At 35.6% G+C, this 20,184-nt stretch overlaps 1 protein-coding gene across 4 annotated transcripts in view; it reads right to left on the bottom strand.

Moving 5' to 3' along the window:
- Slc4a4 (solute carrier family 4 (sodium bicarbonate cotransporter), member 4) overlaps nt 1-20,184 on the bottom strand; it is a 312,953-nt gene that overhangs the window by 4,806 nt on the left and 287,963 nt on the right. For 3 of the 4 annotated variants that reach the window (XM_013020185.1, XM_013020187.1, XM_013020186.1), the window contains 4 exons: nt 12,338-12,406; nt 8,973-9,146; nt 5,128-5,289; nt 705-801 (listed from right to left, as the gene is read on the bottom strand). In XM_013020185.1, the coding sequence (XP_012875639.1) occupies nt 705-801; nt 5,128-5,289; nt 8,973-9,146; nt 12,338-12,406 (502 nt within the window). The remainder of the gene's footprint in view (nt 1-704; nt 802-5,127; nt 5,290-8,972; nt 9,147-12,337; nt 12,407-20,184) is intronic. The other variant, XM_013020188.1, reaches the window with a different exon arrangement.

Below are 20,184 nucleotides of genomic sequence, written 5' to 3'. Positions count from 1 at the left end.
GGCAATTTTTAATTGCTATTGGAGAAGCTTGAGATGTTTACAAAAGTTACTAGAGTAGCCTGTTAACTCAATTACAAAAGAAAAAAATGACATGACATAAACTATTACACTGGAGCCACCAGGCTATTCCCCAGCAAGACCAATGCAGTTACACTGGTGATTTTGAAACAGAAGAGAAATAAAGACATTAAGAAGAAAAAAATACATTGTGTTATACCTAGAATTGCACTAAGAAGTCATGACTGCCAATTTAATTGGAAATATTCAAAATTGTGAATATTAACCATTGATTAAATGATCACTGAAAAACCCATGATGCAATTTATCTTTTGTAATGAATTGGTCATTGATTGAAACCTAAGGAACACAAACAATGACAGTGATGTAGTTCTATAAGCTGTAGTTCTGGACACTGGTATGGGGGAGAATATCAATTAAAAACATGCTTATAGGTTTAGCAATTGAAAAAAACAAACAACTGTGATGACTTGAGAAGAGAAAGGACCACCAAAGGTTATGGATAAAATGAAGACATGAACAATAAAGCTTAGGAGTAGAAAAAATAAAGTTATATCAGAATTAAATATAAATATTTTACATGGGGGAGAAGGAAAGAGAAAACTAAAGTGGAGCAATGGGAAGATAAGAGTTATATATTTTCTCTGCAGGTTAAAGCATGCATGCAAGAGGTTAGTTCTACTCACTGTCGGAAGGTTTGCTATCGCTTAGGAAAGGTTGCTGTTCCATGATGTCCATTGGGATTTTAATACTGGGAACCTTTTCTGAGTATGGGCAGTCAGACTGTGAAAGAAATGTATAACTGTTTTTAGAATGCTTTGGTTACTCATTGCTTCCTACAATTCAATATTCTGCATATTATCATTTACATAGGTCTAGGTGAGAACACCTATTACCAGTTTGCTAACTTTTCAAACACTTCTTCACATTTGTTCTCTTTTCTTCTGCATGAATGGGAACTGAGTATGTTTAAAGGAGAACCCACATCAAGGAGATTGTTATTACTTCCTTGTAAAGCATTTTACAAGCTCCCAACCTGCAAACAAGGGTTATTGTATATGTGAGGCAAATTACCTCACTGTGCAAACAGATTAAATCTAGGAATTTTCCCAAACTATAATATCGTCTTAAAGCTCTTGTTTCTTTATGTTCAAGTCTATCTCTAGGAAAAACATGACCCATTTTTTTCCTTCTAAAACAAGTAGACTATTTTAACATCCACTATAATGAGCTGTCTACAGACCCTTAGTTTTCCCTTCCTTACTTTAATACTCTATTTCAGATTTTATTTTGCAATGAAGAGTTCACTTCAAGTTACTTGTACCAAAGATGTTTAAAAATATAAAACCAAAAAAAAATCCAAGAAAATAAATCTAATAGGAAGTGTCATGGCCAGATAAACAGAGAATAATAACTGGATTAAAAATGATAAAACCAGGCAGCTGATCATGGAGTTATTTAAAGAACCGATCACTTAATTCAATTTGTCACAGCTTTCCACAGGACCAATACTTAACATAGTGAAGCCAGTTGTCTCCAGGGAGACAATTTTTAATTGAAAGTTGGAAAGAGAACTAGAGGGTTAAGAGTGTAGCTCAGGGATAAAGTACACGCAGCACAGCTGGGTTCACCAAGCCCTGGGTTCAATCCTCAGTGCCACAAAAAGAAAAGATCAAGGGTAAAAAAAAAACAACTAAGTTTTGACATTGAAAATTCCTTCACAATGAATTTAAGAGAATAATAACCTCTTGGAGAACAAAGACACTACATTTAAACTAGCAAAACAAAAACAAATAATTAAGATGCCACGTGTACTTTCCTTCATGGCAATATTAAGAGTAAGTCTTACTTCAAATGTTCCCTGAAATATGTTCTTAGAAATGGACAAGCTGGCAACTGACTTTTAATCACAGCCTACCAAGAAGGTTCAAAATGGTTGTAAGTGAGGAGCCAGGTATTGGTGGCTCATGCCTATTATAAGCCTGGATTCTTAGGAGGCTGAGATGTGAGGATGGCCATTTAGAAGCCATCCCAGGCAGAAAAGTCCATGAGACTCTTATCTCCAATGAACCACCAAAAAGCTGGTAGTAGAGATGTGGCTCAAGGGACAGAGCTCCAGCCTTAAGCACAATAAGCTAAATGAGAACACAGGCTCTGAGTTCAAATATCAATATCTGAAAAAAATGCAACAAAAAAGAAATGATGTAAATGGCCTAAAATGTTGATAAGTCATAATTTCTACAGCTTCTGTCCATAAATATTTGAGTTGCAAGCCTTAGGTTTTAGTATGGTCCCATATAACCATAGACCCCACACCATACTACTATCAGATAAGTCTTAGAAGATCTACCTTCCAAGTGTAAAGTCCTGAAATAATGGGCTTACTACCCAGGGCTTACTGCACAGATATACTCTGTCTGGATGAATTCATTGTCAAAGAGCAAATGAATGTGTTTATTTGTTGTTTTGGTCCAGGTGCAATGGAGAGAAAAGTAAGAACAGCAGTAATATCACATACCATTGTCAGGAAATCTATTGGGAATATAGGGTTCAAAATGGCCAATATTCACAAAGCAACAGCAATATTTTGATAAAATATGATTTGCTGAAATTCCTGCTACAAATTGTAAAACATTTCTAGAGCTCATTTAAGCCATTTTTTTTTGGTCACTGGAAAGCAATGGGCTTTACCACTTACAGATAAGTAACTTTAGAAAAACTTAGGCAAGTGTCACATCATAATATATATAGAGAGTATATATAGAGTATATATAGAGTATATATAGAGTACATATATACTCTATATATACTATAGAGAGTATATATATACACTATTTAATATACTATATATACTATATTATATATAGTATATTATGATATGTGTTGTATATATATATACATATATAGAAAACTTTGTCAACAGCAGTGTATACATGGTAGAGAAAACTTATGATGTATGTTGTATATATATATATATATATATACATATATAGAAAACTGTCAATAGCAGTGTATACATGGTAGAGAAAACTGTGCAAACCATACTATGATAGATACTTCCAACAATTTGCATTTCTCAAAGTAAGCCTTAGCTAGTGTTCAATATTCTGAATGCCATTTAATGAAGAGACCAACTGCAGAGAGACCAACTCTTCCATGGAGAAATGATGGCCTATAATATATAGCAGACAATATTATTCTGTCTATATTACACCTCTGAAATAAAATAATATTTAGAATTTGAAAAAAATTCCTCAAAGATGGTATTTTTTAATCCATTGTACTCATAAATTGATATGTTAAATTGAAACACTTCTGTACAGCTACTTAAAGATAATTTAAAAAAATTAAAGAAAGTTCCACAATATAGCTTTGCATACATTTTAAGTTTTGTGTTTATAGACATGCACTGAAGTAACCTTTACAAATTCAAGATGAAATACTGCTTTGATCATCTAACTATTTCAGGCAATTCATTTTCATTGTCCTCAATGGTTCAGAGATTTATTTCAATCTTTGATTCTATTCAATGTGCAAGGGTATCATTCTTCTTAATGCCATGTTAATCTCGGTTGCAGCTTAAATACATTCTCTCCTTTTATATCATCATTAGAAACAGAAAATCTATATACCTGCTCTCACTATAAAGATAGATGGTTACAGTCCTAAAAGCTCCCTCAGTCCCTTTTCTCCTTAGCTAAATGTGTCATGTATGTTTTGTCTTTTTCTAGTGGATCAATTTATCTGAAATTCAATTCTGTCTGTTGTCTCCCTTCATTATGCCATGTCCAAGTTCTACAAAAAGAATATAATCAGACAGTCCAGTCAACTGGAAATAGGTAGAGAGGCTTGGATTAGAGTTGAACATCACTGTTTATGGCTATGCAATCTTACAAAAATTAGTTAAATATATGTATCTAGATGCCACATCATATACTGTATATCCATACAATTTTATTTGTCAATAACATCTGAGTGAAATAGAAATTTTTAATTTTTGAAAAATTAAGAATGTTAGCATTTCTCAGTTGAAATGAGGACAAAAGTATACCCTTTATTTAAAGATCTGTTCTGATCATTCAGCAAAATGTATGCATAACTCAAGTTATCAAGTATAGAACAGACAATAAAAGTTAACTATATCCCTATTTTAGAATGGGTAAACACACAAAAGTTGATTCGTGACACTATACTGTATAAAATCCAGAAAAAAAATCACATGAAAAATAGCATTTTGGCAATTGTTTCAAAATGCTACTGGGATAAGTTTGTGTGTGTGTGTGTGTGTGTGTGTGTGTGTGTGTGTGTGTGTGTCTTTGTATATCTATGGCTGTATGTGTGCATGCGTGTAAATATGTGTGTGCAAGCTTTTGTCAAAGCAAGAGCAATCCCAGCTTTTCTTTTGCTTGGGATTCATTACAGATCCCTGCCAGAGCATCTGTACTTCTACAACATGGTCTTCCAAAGAATAAAAATATCAATAATTTCATTTCTTAACTTAATCAGCTAGCTACAGAAGGACCATCTGGACTATGACACTGACCATATAATTAGGTAAAAAGACCCTAAACTCCAATTCCCTTTCCTTTTTTTTTTTTGAAGACTTTTGGAAAGATAATTGCAAATCGTTTTAGTGTAAGTGCACTGCTAGTATAATATACCAGCGTAGGACTTCATTGAGAGCCTCTTTAAATAAACCTCCTGTGACATCCATCCATAGTAGACTTAAAATTGCAGAAAATTGAGTTACCAGTTGAAATATAAATCCTAGGATATCAATCATAAGCCAAATACATTTTATAGCATTAGTGATCTAGCAAACTTCCTTTCCATCAATGGGACTGGAGTTCTTTAAATGTGGGGTATTTCTTTTTAGCAGTCATGATGCCATTATTAATATATTAATGGTTACAGCAAGGCTTTAGAAAAAAAATGAGAAAACACAAGGTAAATTGGGGGGGGCAGTGGGATGAGGGACACTGACACTAAGGCCAGATAAACGTTCTAAGAACTCAGCACTCTGTTGCACATCAGGTCTATTAACTTCATTTTCTTTTCGACACTTTTGTCTTCAACTAGCTTACTTCGGAATTTTGGAAAGTTCCTTACATCATCATTATCGCTATCCAAACTTCCCTTCTTCTTTTTCTTTTTCTTCTCATCTTCCTTCTTTTTCTTGTCCTTTTCTGGAATGACGTCATCAAGGAAGCTGAGGTCATGCTGGGAAAAGAGGTAGTCCATACCCTTTCTGACAGCTACAAGAGCCAAAATCTGGAAGGGAAAAAATGGGAAGATGGTATTGGTATACTTTGGGGAGGAGAAGGGGGGAAAAAAAACAAATCATTTAAATAGGGATACAGGTGGACCTATTACAAAAATGAGATGTACAAAATGCTATGTTGAAAAATGAACTTTACAACTTTGGCCGGGGAGGGGGTGGGGAGATGGGGGGGAGTGTAGTTGTGGAGATGGGAGGGCAGGGATGGTAGGATAAAAACAAAGGAGGGGGCAACAATGCTTGATAAGAAATGTATTTATTGCCTTGCTTATGTAATTATAACTCCTCCGTATAGTATTTTCACAATAAAAAACTCATTAAAAATGGGAAGATGGAATGAAAGTATGTCAAAGGAAGTTATACCAATTGCTGGGATTTCCCCAACTAAGCAGCAGAAAGCCCATTTAGTACAAGGCAGAACTCAGGCTCAGGAGTGGGCTTCTACCAAGCAGGCCATAATCATTTCTTCATAGAGAAAACTGTCCCATAAAATTCTCAATTTAAACTCACTGTGTTTCACTGAAATGAATGATCCCATTAAATTAGAATTTTAATGTGAAAGGATGATTTTTCAAAATAATTTCCCCTTCCACGTTAAGATTTTTAATAAAAACAAAATTTACATGTCAAAACAGCTATGCATAATTTTAAATTATACAATTTAAAAATTTATATAGGTTTTGGGAAATCAAAGAGGTTCCTCAAAAGATTCCACATAGAGCTCCCTTATGACCCAGCAATCCCACTTTTGCTCATTTACCCAAACGATCACAAACAAGGTCATATCAAAGCTATCAGCATAACCTTGTTTATCGCAGCATTATTTACCATAGCTAAGATATGGAACCAACCCCGATGCCCCTCAGTAGAAATGGATCAAGAAAAGGTGTGTGTGTGTGTGTTTGTGTGTGTGTGTGTGTGTGTGTAAATGGAATTCTATGCCTCCGTCAGAAAGAATGACATTGCCTCATTTGTTAGGAAATGAAAAGACTTGGAAAAAATTATACTAAGTGAAGTGAGCCAGGCCCAAAGAAACATAGGTCCCATGGTTTCCCTTGTGTGCATGTCTAGGACAAGCAGAGAAGGTCAAAGGCTATGTACATATGACCACATGAGATAATATTAAGCAAAAAACAAAAAACAAAACCCACAAGTGTTTTTTTCTTGCTTGCTAGTGCATTTAATGTACTTATAATGCACTATGGGATTCTTTTGTTTCTTTCGTATGTTCTTCCCCCATGGTATAACCCCTGTTTTCACTGGATTTGATGCTGGTGTTCTGCATCTTGTATATACATGTTTGTAATTTAGGGAGAGGAAGGGATATTGCAGAATGCTTAGATCGGGATGCAGGCTGACCCATTGTGACAACAAAATATACAGGACATTATGTTGAAAATGAACTTTACAATATCGGGGTGTGGGGGGGCAGACAGGAGGAGTTGGGGAGGTGGGGAGGGAAGTATTGGTGGGGGGAAAACAAAGGAAGAGGTAACAATGCTCACTACGAAATGTACTCATTACCCTACTCATGTAACTGTAATGCCTCTGTACAACATTTTACAATAAATATATACAAAAAATCAAGAAAATCTGCAGAATGCAAGAATACTAAGATATCTTCCATATAAGATAGTACTTAAAGATTCTTAGATCATTTTATTTACAGGGCTATTTCAACATGTACTTACCACGTACCTGATACCATTCTAAACTCTTAGGCAGTATGTAACCAGGTAAAGAAAGCATTCAAGGGGTCGTGGTTGTCCGTTTCCAAGAGTCATATTCTTGGCCTCTCTATCTTTAGTCTATGGGTTTCTTTTGAAAAGCAATTCCCTTTCCCTTACTTCATCTCTGAAGATAATTAAAGATCTTTGCTCCACAGCAGAGAGACAGGAGAGTTGTAGGAGTTCTGTGTCAAATTAAACATCTGTCTTTATCTACATCACACATATTCTATATGCCAGTTTCTTCAACTCCTAGAGGAATCAGTGATACCCACCCTGCTAACAGTACAGAACTTTTGTAACCAGATAAAAACTCTGATAAACTACAGGTACTTCACTAAGGTATTATTATTTGACACAATAAGTGGTTTACTAGATATATTTCAAATATATTATGGCCTAGCTTCATTTATTCTGATTTTAGAAAAAATAGGTAGGTAGATAACACAATATGAATAAGTAAATGGGAGTCATTTCTCATGTTCACTGTGTTTTTACAACAGATCTCTCTCATACACACATACACACATATGTATTATATGATCAAATACTGTAGATTCAAGAGAGATCTCAAATAGTGTAATTCCTTAGAAAACTAATATCAAAGTTCAGAAAGATAAAACACCAGGAAGCTAGTACCCAAAAGGGATGGGGTGGAATCAAGGGAAAGAGCTAGAAGGATGAGAGCAAAAAGAGGGGGGAAATGCAGACAAGAATCCAATGCATAACATAAAAAATTAAGAAGAGTGAGGGAAGGGGTGGGTCGGGGAGGGATGGGTAAGAATGTTGAAATAGGTGATATTGATCAAGATATTCTGTATTCATATACTGCTTTGTTAAATAGCAACTCCTTTGGACAATTATATCTTAAAGAGATTTTAAAAAATTAATTTAAAAAATTGGACTTAACAAATATGATATGAATATTTATTTTATCATTTTATTTTATCTCTCTGTGTCTCTGGGAGATAAAACAATTACAAAGAACAAAGAAAGTTATAATTCTATTTAAGAGTAAGAGATGTACAGAAACTTTTTCCAGAACTATAGGACAGATAGAACAGACCTGAGGGGAGTTTGTGCTTTGTGTCCTGTCTTAAGTGTATGTGTGCATTTTCTTACAAGAAATGTGGACTAATGGGAATGAATAAAACTTATTAGTGAGACCAAGCAGCTTTTATTTCTTTTTCCTTCATTCACTAGAGGCTTGGGGGTACAGATCGTCATAGAGCACCTGTTGTAGCAAGGGCAAGGCCCTGAGTTCAAACCCTAGCACTGCGGGGAGAGGGGAGAAAGCTACTGCAAACACTCTACTGCTCCAGCCACACCCCTAGCCCTTCTTCATTCACTTCTGATTTGAATGGAATGTTAGTTGCTTTCCCTTGTTTCTTATCACAGCATGGCAAGGCTATAGAGTCTAGTCTTAAACATGGCAAGACACTAGTCACAACACCTTCAAAATCAAAGCTTCTCATTCCATTTCTTCTGATGAATCTGAGGATTTCTTACAAAATCCTCCAGAAGTTATTTCTGAAATTTGGACTGACATGTACTTTATTTTAATTTAGATTGCCCCAATTGTACAATATTTTTTAAATAATGTACACGGATATCAACAATGTATCTAGCATTGTGCTATACACTTGAGCTTCACCGAGCATTCTTGGCATACAAAACAATGACAATATCACCCACATTTGACTCAAGAGTTAATGGTGGCTCAAGGAGATTCACTGACTACCACAAAGCCTGTATTTGAACTCAGGTAAGCAAGATTGTAAGTTCATCTAATTATCATAGGCAAGGAAAGTTAATAATAACATCTTACAGTGATGAGGTAAAAACTGAAAAATGTTGGAATCATACCTAAACGACTGAGGGCTTGCATCTCTCAATAACATATGATAGCAAAATAACCTCATGGATAGGTTCGTGAAAGAAAAGCTCACCATGACTGGAAAAATGATAGCAGCCACTGTTGACTTGAGGATCCAGAGCAGGGCCAGACATAACACCTGCAGGAAAGTGAACAGGTGGACTCGGCGCAGGGGCACATGACGCAGGTAGATAAAGTCAGGCTGATGCTTCAGAGGCATCAGAAGCAACTTCAGACGATCCATGAACTGGGTAGAAAAGGGGAAGAGACTCCAATTATATTACTTCAAATGCTAATGCAAGTCATTTCCACTATGTCTGACTAACCACTAAAAATTTATATTCTATAATTTAGGCAAACAGTGTCCCTTGCTAAAAATTTATATTCTATAATTTAGGCAAACAGTGTCCCTTTCAATGGACAAAGTGCTGCAAAGGAAGTACAGAAATTTAGTTTAGCTTAGACCACAGCACAAGTCCTTTAATTTTTGCTATTTTTTTCAGAAATGTGATACAGATACATGAGAGATAGTGGTTACTCAACACTGAGGTCACTTCACTTAATACAATTTTTTCGAAGTCTTTCCATTTCCTAACAAATGGGGCAATGTCATTCTTTCTGATGGAGGCATAGAATTCCATTGTGTATATATACCACATTTTCTTGATCCATTCATCTACTGAGGGGCATCTGGGTTGGTTCCATACCTTAGCTATGGTAAATAATGCTGCAATAAACATAGTTGTACTGGTAGCTTTCATATGGTCGTGTTTATGATCATTCGGGTAAATGCCTGAAAGTGGGTCACAGGGGAGTTCTATGTGGAGTCTTCTGAGGAATCTCCATACTACTTTCCAAAGTGGCTGAACAAGTGTACATTAAGTGAAGTAAGCCAGGCTCAAAGAAACATAGGTCCTATGGCTTCCCTTATTTGCAATAACAAGTATATGTCTGAGACAAGCAAAAAAGGTCAGATAAGTTGATGTTAGGCGAAATGAACCCCAAGATAAGGACACAAGTGGTTTCTCTTTCTTGCTATTGTTTCTAACATATTTATAAGGTGATTTTTTTGTTGCTTTGTATGTCCCTCCCCCACAGTATAATGCCTGGTTTTACTGCATTTGATGTTGGTATAATTTGGGGAGGGGAAGGGAAAAAACAAATTGTTTAAATAGGGATACAGGTGGATCCATTGCAACAATGAAATGTACAAGATGCTATGTCAAAAAAACAAACTTTACAACTTTGGTGAGGGGAGTGGAGATGGGAGGACAGGGATGGGAAGGGAAAACAAAGGAGGAGGCAACAATGCTTGATAAGAAATGTACTCATTACCTTGCTCATGTAATTGTAACCCCTTTGTATGGTATTTTCACAATAAAAAAACTTATTATTAAAAAAAGACTGAGGTCACAAACTGAGACATAAATTGTTCATTTCCTTGTTTCACTTTCTACCTCTCAGTCTCAGCAGAAAAGGGTTTTGTGCCTCTTTTGGTAGTGCCATGATCAAACGAGACCCCTGACTATCCCAGTTGCCTCATCAGAAAGAAGGGATGATCTATGCATCATACACCTTCAAGGAAATATTAGGAAGTATTCAACTTAAAAATGGGCAACATATTGATATTCCCGTAAAATTCCATATCATTTATATGACATAGCTTAACTAATACATCCAGCAATGTATCACCATTTCTTTGCAGGAAAAAGGTCACATGAATGCTCCATTGAGACAAGTAGACAGAGACAGCGAGATGTGTGAATGTAAGAGAGGGAGTGCACAGTCATGTACAAACACATATTGAAATGATGGTGGAATAACTGATAAGCTGACATTGATAGTGATGCACAGGATATTTAAGAACACATCAGACGGTTTTTCAGTGGCATATATTTGGTAACTATATGTTGGGTTGAGTAAGTATAACAGCTGGGAGGCAATGTCTGTTTTTCTTTTTTGGAGGAAAAGGAGAAATGTAAACTACAATATCACAGGTTTTTTTTAAAAATCTAGAGTGATTTCCTGTTTATAAAGGGTTTTCTTCCTCCCTTTAAAGATATTTTTGGCTGATGGCACATTTCTCTTTCATAATGACTAGGCTATAAAATCTCTTGCTAAGTAAATCTTGCTAAAAGGGTCTAAAAAGAGAAAAAAATCAAGGGTAAAGTAAGGAAATGAGAAAAGCATGAGGAATAATAATATTGCAGAATTGAAGAAATTCATTAGTCCCTTCAGGATGGTTTTTCTCTATTATTAGGAAATGGTTTGTTCTTTTCTTCTCTTTAATAGATATCTACTAGGTTCCAATCACTGAGAAAGCTCCTGAACACACAAAATCGGACCATCTAGACTAAGTCATAAAAGGCAAACAATCAGTTTGGGGGCCACATTAGGTTCATGTTTTTCTATTCAGGAGAATAAAAAAATTATTGACAAGGGTAGAAAAATAAAATACCTTCACAAATTTACATGTCATTGAAGTTTAATGGGCACAAATAAAGTCACATTCATATTCAACTAGCACATTCTGTGAAAAATCACTTTGTATTTTCCAACAAATATCCCAGGAACTCTACTCAATGAACCGAAAAAGGGAAAAGTGAAGTAGCCTTTTCTCTTTGGGGGGTCTGGCCAATTGCCCAGATCTATCTGACTTTGAAACAACGTTAATCTAAATTCAATAAGTGGAAGCAAAGACTATTTTGAAGGAGTTCAAATAAATTCTTATGATGTTCACAGAACATGCAGTCTTTTCCCATTAAAACATTACTGAGTGCTAAATAAGGCTACAATTAACAAGGTGCCAAAAAACAGCAGCAGAACTTCCAGTTTCCTGGTGCCAATTAAATTAAACCTCAATTGAAAGACAGAGTCCCTTACAAAGTCTTCCCTAATGATTTTTAAAAAGTGGGCCAGTTTTACCAAAGTTGTGAATAGCTGAAGTTTTTTTCATAAAAGCAGTACATAATACACATTGGCTTTAACTGGAACAAAACATTTGATCAATGTGCTCAGCCATGTGGAATGGACATGAAGAAAGAGTAGTTGGTTCTTAATACAGGGTTAAGGCAATTGGGTACAAATCATCTTGAAGAACGTACTGAAGAAGTGGGATATTCTTCTTGAGATGAAGGGAGGAAAAGAAGGGGCAAACAGAGGAAGAATGAAGAGAGAAAAGGAGATTGAGGGGGACAGAAAGAGAAAAAAGATGTTCCTGGTTAAATTACTTCTGACACCTTCTTTCAAGGATGAGTATTTGTGATGGTAACATGTCAATTGAATCAGAAAAGCAAGTGATAGGTAGAGAGATTAGAATATAAATATAATTTGAGACTCAGCCATAAATGATTAACACTTTCCTTGAAAGATCTATTACTGGATTATTCTTACAAGCAGACAAGCACTATGTAACTCAGATTGCTATGGAAAACGTACCTGGACTCCATTCAGTGAGGCCACACCCATGTAGAGGAACACACCATACAGTACAGGCATAGGGATAAACTGGAAAGGAAAAATAGTGAACAAAGGTTAAAGACAACAATAATAAGAACACTGAAGGGGGAAAATAGCTTAAACAAAGGCTAAATCTTCACCTAACAGTAAGGATCAAATAATACAGTGACCCCTAATTCAGGTAGTTTAGTCACCAATTGAAAAACCTCTAAACTTTGCACTAGAAATAAATGGGAAGAAAATGAAGGAGAGTTCCAATCTTCATTTCATGATGACTTCTTTTTTAATGAAATACATAACTTTACTAATATTTTAATTAATGCTTAATTAGTGCTGTTTTTCTTTGGTCTTAAAAGCATAGACTATGAAACCCAGATGACAGACTGGCTGTGATACAGGAGCAGAGGAATGAGTTGTCTTCCCCCTTAAGACCAAGATTCTTTCATGAGACTGCTGATTTCATTCTTTCTTAATTTTTGTCAAATGATTTACCAGTTTGGTGTATGAATGTCTCTTTCAGTAAAATAAGCATTAACAAGTGTCTTCTTTCTCTCCAGGAACATTAGGAGGATAAACTAATGAGAACCTTTTCTTTAAGCAGGGAACATCTGGAAGCTATTAATTATACACATGAATTAATGTGCATCTTTTAAAGCCAAATTAATATATTTTTCCTGCATTATTTAGCAAAAAAAGTCACTTGCATTAATATAAAGTGTTTTAACAATGACACATTGTAATGTGATGTGTGTAAATTTTAGCCATTTCTAGAGCTCTGAAATGTAAGCAAATCAAGCATGACTCTGATTCTGGAAAGCATTCATTTGGACAACAAAAGGTGTCAACTTTGGAGTTCTGAAAAGAAGTTCAAGTAATTTCAGGGTTTTTCAAAGCTAAAATATGGAAACCTTAGTTCAGTGAATGCCAGCCTCAACATACACGAAACCACTGTGACCAGAAAGCAAAGAATAGCCTTTCAGTCATTTTGAGGGGAAAAAAAATTACTCCTTATATTAAGTGGAGCGCAATTTCTAAAAGCCTCTTTTTGTGATTCCCTAAAGCAATTTTGTCTCTGAGATCCTTTGGCTGCTATTCGAGAATTTTACATTGACTGTCTCTACTTGCTTGGTCACAAGAAGGGCTAAGCTTCCATGTCAATATATTTAGTTCTGTGAAACATCAACTATTTCTTCTAAGAAGATGAACAATTTTAACCTAACTAATTTTGATCTTGCGTGGTAGGGTACAAGTCTCCATTTCTTTTAGAATATGGATGTTTCCTGTTCTTTACAATTCTTCTACATACATTTATCAAAAGTAAAGATAAGGGTTGGGAAGGTGGCTCAGTGGTAGAGTGCTTGCCTTGCATGCATGAGGCCCTGGGTTCAATTCCTCAGCACCACATAAGCAGAAAAAGCCAGAAATGGTGCTACGGCTCGAGTGGTAGAGCACTAGCCTTGAGCTGAAGAGCTGAGGGACAGTGCCCAGGCCCAGAGTTCAGGCCCTATGACTGGCCAAAACAAACAAACAAACAAAAGTAAAGATAAAACTAGCAGAGGGACCTTTTTATTACTCTGACTCCCCCCTCTGCTTTTTTTTAAGACATTGTCTCCATCTCGTTAGTATGAGGTGTTTTCTTTGTTATCATTTTATTTCTAATTCTAGGAAAGAGGATACAAAACTAGACTTAAAAAAGAGCAGTATAGTGCCATCTTGAAAAACTTCTTGAATTCCTATAGTAGTTACTTGTTAATCTGGTTTTTCTTTTTCTTTTTTGTTTTCTTTTAACTTGAGAGTCAGAAAGGGTCAAGCTCTGGTCTTATCATCATCATATATCCAAACTTAGCTAAATATTTCTTCCAGAGTACTTTTTCCCCCCCAGTGGGGCATTTAAGTAATATCCCTTTAATTCATTTAGAAGATTGAGTCTAGAGTACTTTTAAAACTGAAGTGAAGGAGAGCTATACACTGGTACTTAGTTTTCTTCTCTGAATTTATGAATACAGATTTTTAACCAGTCATCCACCACAAAATGAAACCAGAAAGTACTTTAACACAAAATGGAATGCGGTATGGGCAAAGAAATAGCAACAGAAATGAATATTTAAAAAAAAACTATATAACTTGATGGGAAGGAAATAATAACTATAAAGAAGGCTATTAAATTCAGTTTTAGTCCACTTTTATATGATACTAATGTGTATAAGATTCACATTTTCCTTGTAATTGTACAATATCTCAGTAAAAATCTTCCAGCCTAGAACATCTAATGTGATTTGACAAAATTGCTGGATTAAAGGGTATTTTTTTAAAATTGTATTTGGTTTATCAGTCACATCAGGTCAGTCTTTAAAAAGTTAATCACACTGGAATCAGTCATCAAAGTAAACATTTTTTTAAAGGAAGGAAAAGCAGAACGCATTTTTAAAGGAAAGGATCTCACCTTAACTTTAACCAGGAAAACATGCTAGTAATTCTAGGTGGAGACTTTTATAAAGCAAAACATAATACAAGGTATCCAAGTTGATAGGCGCACCAAAAATGGTAAAATAATGAAACTGTACTAGGAAAATTATATAATCAACCATTCCCAGAAAGCCAAGATACATCATTAGCAAATAGTATCACAGTCATTAAACACTAAAAATGAAAAAAATAACTGATTCTAAAACCAGATAAAATAATGAAATTGAGACAAAAATCAAATTAAGTTTTAACATATTTATAAGATGACTAAAATTTCAAATTCTGGTAAATGTACAATTGTACTTTTTCATTTATATTTCTCTTCGATGGTGGTAGAATAGTCTAAGAAAGAAAAATGTGAAAAGGGTAAAGTTAATAATATGAGATTGTAGTAGTGTCCCACTCAGAAATTTAGGATAGAACTGAGACTTCCTACCAACAAAATGGTCTGTGTGTAAGAGAGAGAGAGAGAGAGAGAGAGAGAGCCCCAGAGTGAGATCCTGGTTAGGAACATGGGCACAGAAGAATTCAAGCTACCAGCTATGAAACTTGGAGAAATATTATTCACTCCTCATATCCTCAGCATTCTCTAGAAAATGGCTATGATAAAGACATAGCAGAAATCACCTGGTCCAGGACAGGGCTCATAATAGAGGCTCAATAAATGTAAAGTATGATTATGCCATTATTATCATGAGTATCTTGACTGACAAGCACAGTTTTCTTTGGTCCCTCAGTAACAGGGGTGAGGAATGGCTTCTGGGAAGCCAGAAGGGTTGTTGAGAGGTCAGATGTGAAGCTCTGTTTCACTTAAGCTCCACCATATTGTCCTTTTAGTTATAACAACTGTTTTCAGTGATGCATTATTAAATTAATATCCTAAGTCCTTTAAGCCTTAAAAATCTAAGCTGATAAAGAAGCTGCTGACATGTAACTCCATCACTAATCATGAAGGAAACTGGACTGAGTTTTGACAGGGCATTTGTGAAAATGCTTCATTTACTTTCACATGAGAGATTTCCAAACTGGATCAAAGAAGCTGGGAAAGATCATCTTGTGGGAAAAGAAAGTACATGAGTTCTTTGAGGGTAAGGATCAGGTTTTGTTTTTTAAAAGGTGGCAACCCATGAGGGTTATGAAATTGGCTTTGGTGCTGGAATTGCCTGAATTCAAATCATGGCTCTACCACTTAAGAACCTTGTGACCTGGTGAGTTAGTTATTCATCATTTCTCCAGTCTGTAAATGAAGATAATTGTTAGTATCTTTTTGGTAGATATCACTGAGGAACTATTTAATATATACATATATATATATATCAATAAACTCAATAAGCAATGGTAACTACTGTTTGGGAATGTCATCATCATCACCATTACCACCACCACCATCACCCACCATCATTTCTTTAATTCCCTGGTACTGAAAAGAGATGTTGAACTCAACAGATACCTGTTAAGTACAAATTAAATGCTACGATCTACACTTGAGAAAGCCCAAACAATCTTAAAAGATATATTCTAGCCACTCCTCATGTTCAAGATAAACTAATTCAAACAAAGGCAACAGAAGTAGCAGTGAACATTATTTGATATTTACTTTTTGAGTCTTAATAGAAAGATGAGGAAAGTAAGCTCAAGGATCTGCTTTTCATCTTTTCTTTTCCTGCTCTTAGTCACTGTTCACTTCCTCATACAAGTTGCTAGCAGTAACAGGGACTGTTTCCACAATGGAAACCCTTTGCCAGCCTGGGAAGCCAGTTATTCTTGCTTCCCAGAAGTTCTGTGCTGAACCAGCCATGCGATTCGGCTCTTTGAGGGCTGTATGACTGTAACTGGTTAGGGTCAAGGGCTATCCTCATGAACTCAGTGCTGGCACACTATAATTCTTTACATTCCTCCACATGAAAGACAGATTTCGGCACAGAGATCAAAACGGAGGTCATAAACTTCATGTTCAAAGTAAGCTTGCTTAAGCAGGCAGGGAGAACAACTACCTCTACTACTTGATGCATGAGAGAAAATTGTTCAGCTCATTGCGGGCCATTAAAGTTGTAGGGAGAAGAAGGGAGAAGGCAGGGAAGGTGTTGAGCCACTTCCTTTGAAAAAAGTAAAGTAAAAGTTACACATTTCTCTCATTCCCATTCATCTGATCTAACTTTCAAAGGAGGACTCTCAAGTTCAACTATTCTCTGAACTTGTCAACTGTTGCTTTAAAAAACATACAGAGTCACATGAAAGAACAAAGTCCCCTCTTTCAAGTCAACCTCTAACACTCCTTTCTGGGTGAATTCTGATGTTAATGATTGATCATGACTTTTCCTTAGTTGTAATTTACAGGTTTAAGTTAAATGGCACCTCTAACATCTGCTTCTTCCTGTATTGACTTTTCAAATGAGCTAACAAGGGCTCTTCAATGAATGCACACAATTCACCAAAATAAGTAATTCAGCACATGATCTGCAGCTAACTGCCAGTATCAGGAGTCATGAAAGAAAGAACAACATAACTTATTGAAGGAAGGAATCTCAATTGCCAATGCTACTTTACTCTTGCTGTTTTTAAATACAGTTTTTTTTAGGATACATTGTGAGCAATATTGACAAAGCAGTTTATTTCCTGTATTTTGTGTAAAATTTTGTTTAAAAATGTTTTCTGAATTACCTTTTTTCCATGATGCATTCAATGACCGTTTAGGTTAACCAAAGTCACCAGGCAGAAAAGGCCACAGTCATGAATACTAGCAGTGGAAAGAGAGGGGAGTAGAGTTTGGGCTGGTCAAGGCCTGCCAAACGAAAAAGCAGGCTCATGCTGGCCAATCCTTACTTCTCTCTATCTCCTCCTGGCTCTAGTCGGCAATCTCTTTCTGTAGATATGAAGGTGCTAAAGAGCAAAGGGCTTTCCACTGTAACTCCTCTGCAGCCATACATGGTGCAAGATAAGAAAGCAGGAAGAGCTGTTAACAGATTGTGAGTTTTGCAAATCTTCCTAAAAGTTACAATTTACACTGCCCCTGCGCCGTGTCCCTTTACAATCATCCATGAGCATTCAGCTGACAGACTCTCAACATGAGACGATTTGCTGTCACGCAAGTACACGGAAGAGTTTTAAATGTATCTGCATATTATTAATAAAATGTATTTGTAGTTCTATGTCTACTATATTACTGGAAAGAAATCTTATACAAATAAAATGAGGGACTTGGTGGTAATAAATAAATCTGAAGTGTTGCGAGACTTGTCCATTTAACCCTCCCTAATGGCTATGCTCTAGAAGTTCCCATAAAATGTTTTCAGAAAACACCAGGGGAACATTCATTTCTAGCAGAGCTTCCCACAATATAGAGCCACAATTGCTTAAAATGATTGTCTTGAAATGATCACTCCAGGTGAAGTCTCATTGCTTATAAGATTAGGTACTGCCACTAGCTCTACATGCTGATGTCTACAGGTGACAGAGGAGCATTAAAGCATTTGATGGTAGACTGGATGCTGAGAAACTCACAAACCCTGTCAACCTCCAAAGAACTTGATTTGTGTTGGCCAAGATGCCAACAGATTTCCCTTAGTCCCTAATGGACATAGGCTTTGGACTTTTTCAAGGCTCTCTGCACATAACCAGAAACAATGTCCCTGAGGTTTTTTTTTTAATCTTAACTTTCCATGTGTTACCAGAAGAAACATAGCCCTAGATTCATTTGTGAATCTAGACAGAAATTAATTTAACCAGACAATTGACATTGTAGGCACCAAATATAATGAATATTTTAATTAACTATTTAATATAAATATTAAATGTTTTAAATTAATACTTTAACTGCCAGTTATTTTGTACCTAATATATGCACTAGTCTTAATACCTTGAAGGCTGAGTTAGTTATAGGTCAATTTATAGGTACTAAAGTTCTACTCTTCTACTGTTATATAAAATTTGCAAATCTGTGAGAAATGGAGGGTTTTGCTTTTCACTGCCTATATTGTAAAATTGTTAGTTTCACTGTGTATTGAACTGTATTGGTCACCGTGTATTGTTAAATTGTTAGTTTACAAAAAAATGGGGGTAGTACTGGGGTTTTGAACTCAGGGCCTGTACTATACTTACTTGAGCCACAGTTGCAGCCCTTGTTTGAATTCTCTAGAACAATGTACTATGTAAGTAAATGAATATTTTAAAACCTTAAAATTTTAATTTGTTTAAATTTGGACTTATATCTAACACAGTGATGGTTCAAAGGTGTTAGATCTATGGGTAATTTTAGTGTTGTATGTTGTGGTGCAAGACTCAGCATACAGATTATCAACCATTGGCTACCATCATTTCTATGAGAGGAAAAAAAGAGGACACAAAGATTATATTACAAAAGAAAACTGAAGCTTCAGGAACAGATATAGATGACCTTTCTTTTATATATTTCTTCTCTTAAAAAGTCCTTTACATATTCTTAGGAAAGGATCAAAAAGGCTCAATAACCATGTGCATATGATCATATAAAATGATGTTTATTGAAATAAACTCCAAGAAATGGAAACTAGATGGTTTTTTAAAAAATTGCTGTTTGTTTTTGTTATTTTTTTCCTCCTTTGTTACTGGATTTTTGTATCTTTTTGTAAGTTTATCTGTCTTGGGGAGAGTAAGGGGCGACACAGAAAGGAGGAGACAAAGGGTGAACAAATGCAGCAATGACACTAGACACTATGGTGAAAATTTGTAGGGGCTTCAGGAGGGAAAAACTGTGAGAAAACAAGGGAAGAGGTGACACTGTTCAAAAAGGAATGTATTCATCTGAATTATGTAACTGTAACTCCTCTGTACATCACCTTTAAAATACTGATTTAAAAAAAAGTCCTTCACATATTGTTTCTACATATTCTATGTAGGCAGACATTTAGCATATCATCTCAATCTATGTATTGATTCTAAATGTTTCCAACTATTCTACCATGTTATTTTTCTTTCTCAAAAAGTTCTCCGATTAGGAATCCATAAGTCTACTCTCATGTCCCTTATAATGATTATTAGGCCTTCTAGCTCAAACAAAGTAGAAGCACAGCAATAATTAAAAATAGGTGGAAATTTCAAAATGAGTATTCTGAATCCTTTATGGTATTCAGAGCCCAAGAGAAGAGGAGAAGGATTTAGGTACCAGTAGGAAGTTAATGGAAGAAATGATGGACAGGAAGACAGGAGAAGTGGAAAGTATATGTGCAGAGGGGATGAAGATTAGTCAAACTGAACTGTAAGAACACTGCCCTCATGGGTCAGGATTGAATACTAGCAATTCTGTGTGGTTCAACCAAATAAGTGTGAAAATAAAAATGAGGGCTAGGTTCAAGGGTTAGAAAGAAATCAAGATAAACATTGTT

This window comes from Dipodomys ordii, unplaced genomic scaffold (assembly GCF_000151885.1).
Source record: "Dipodomys ordii isolate 6190 unplaced genomic scaffold, Dord_2.0 Scaffold49, whole genome shotgun sequence".
In the NCBI taxonomy this organism is placed as follows: Eukaryota; Metazoa; Chordata; class Mammalia; order Rodentia; family Heteromyidae; genus Dipodomys; species Dipodomys ordii.
The sequence above is the reverse complement of the archived record's forward strand: the minus strand, read 5'-3'. Positions and strand labels throughout refer to the sequence as shown.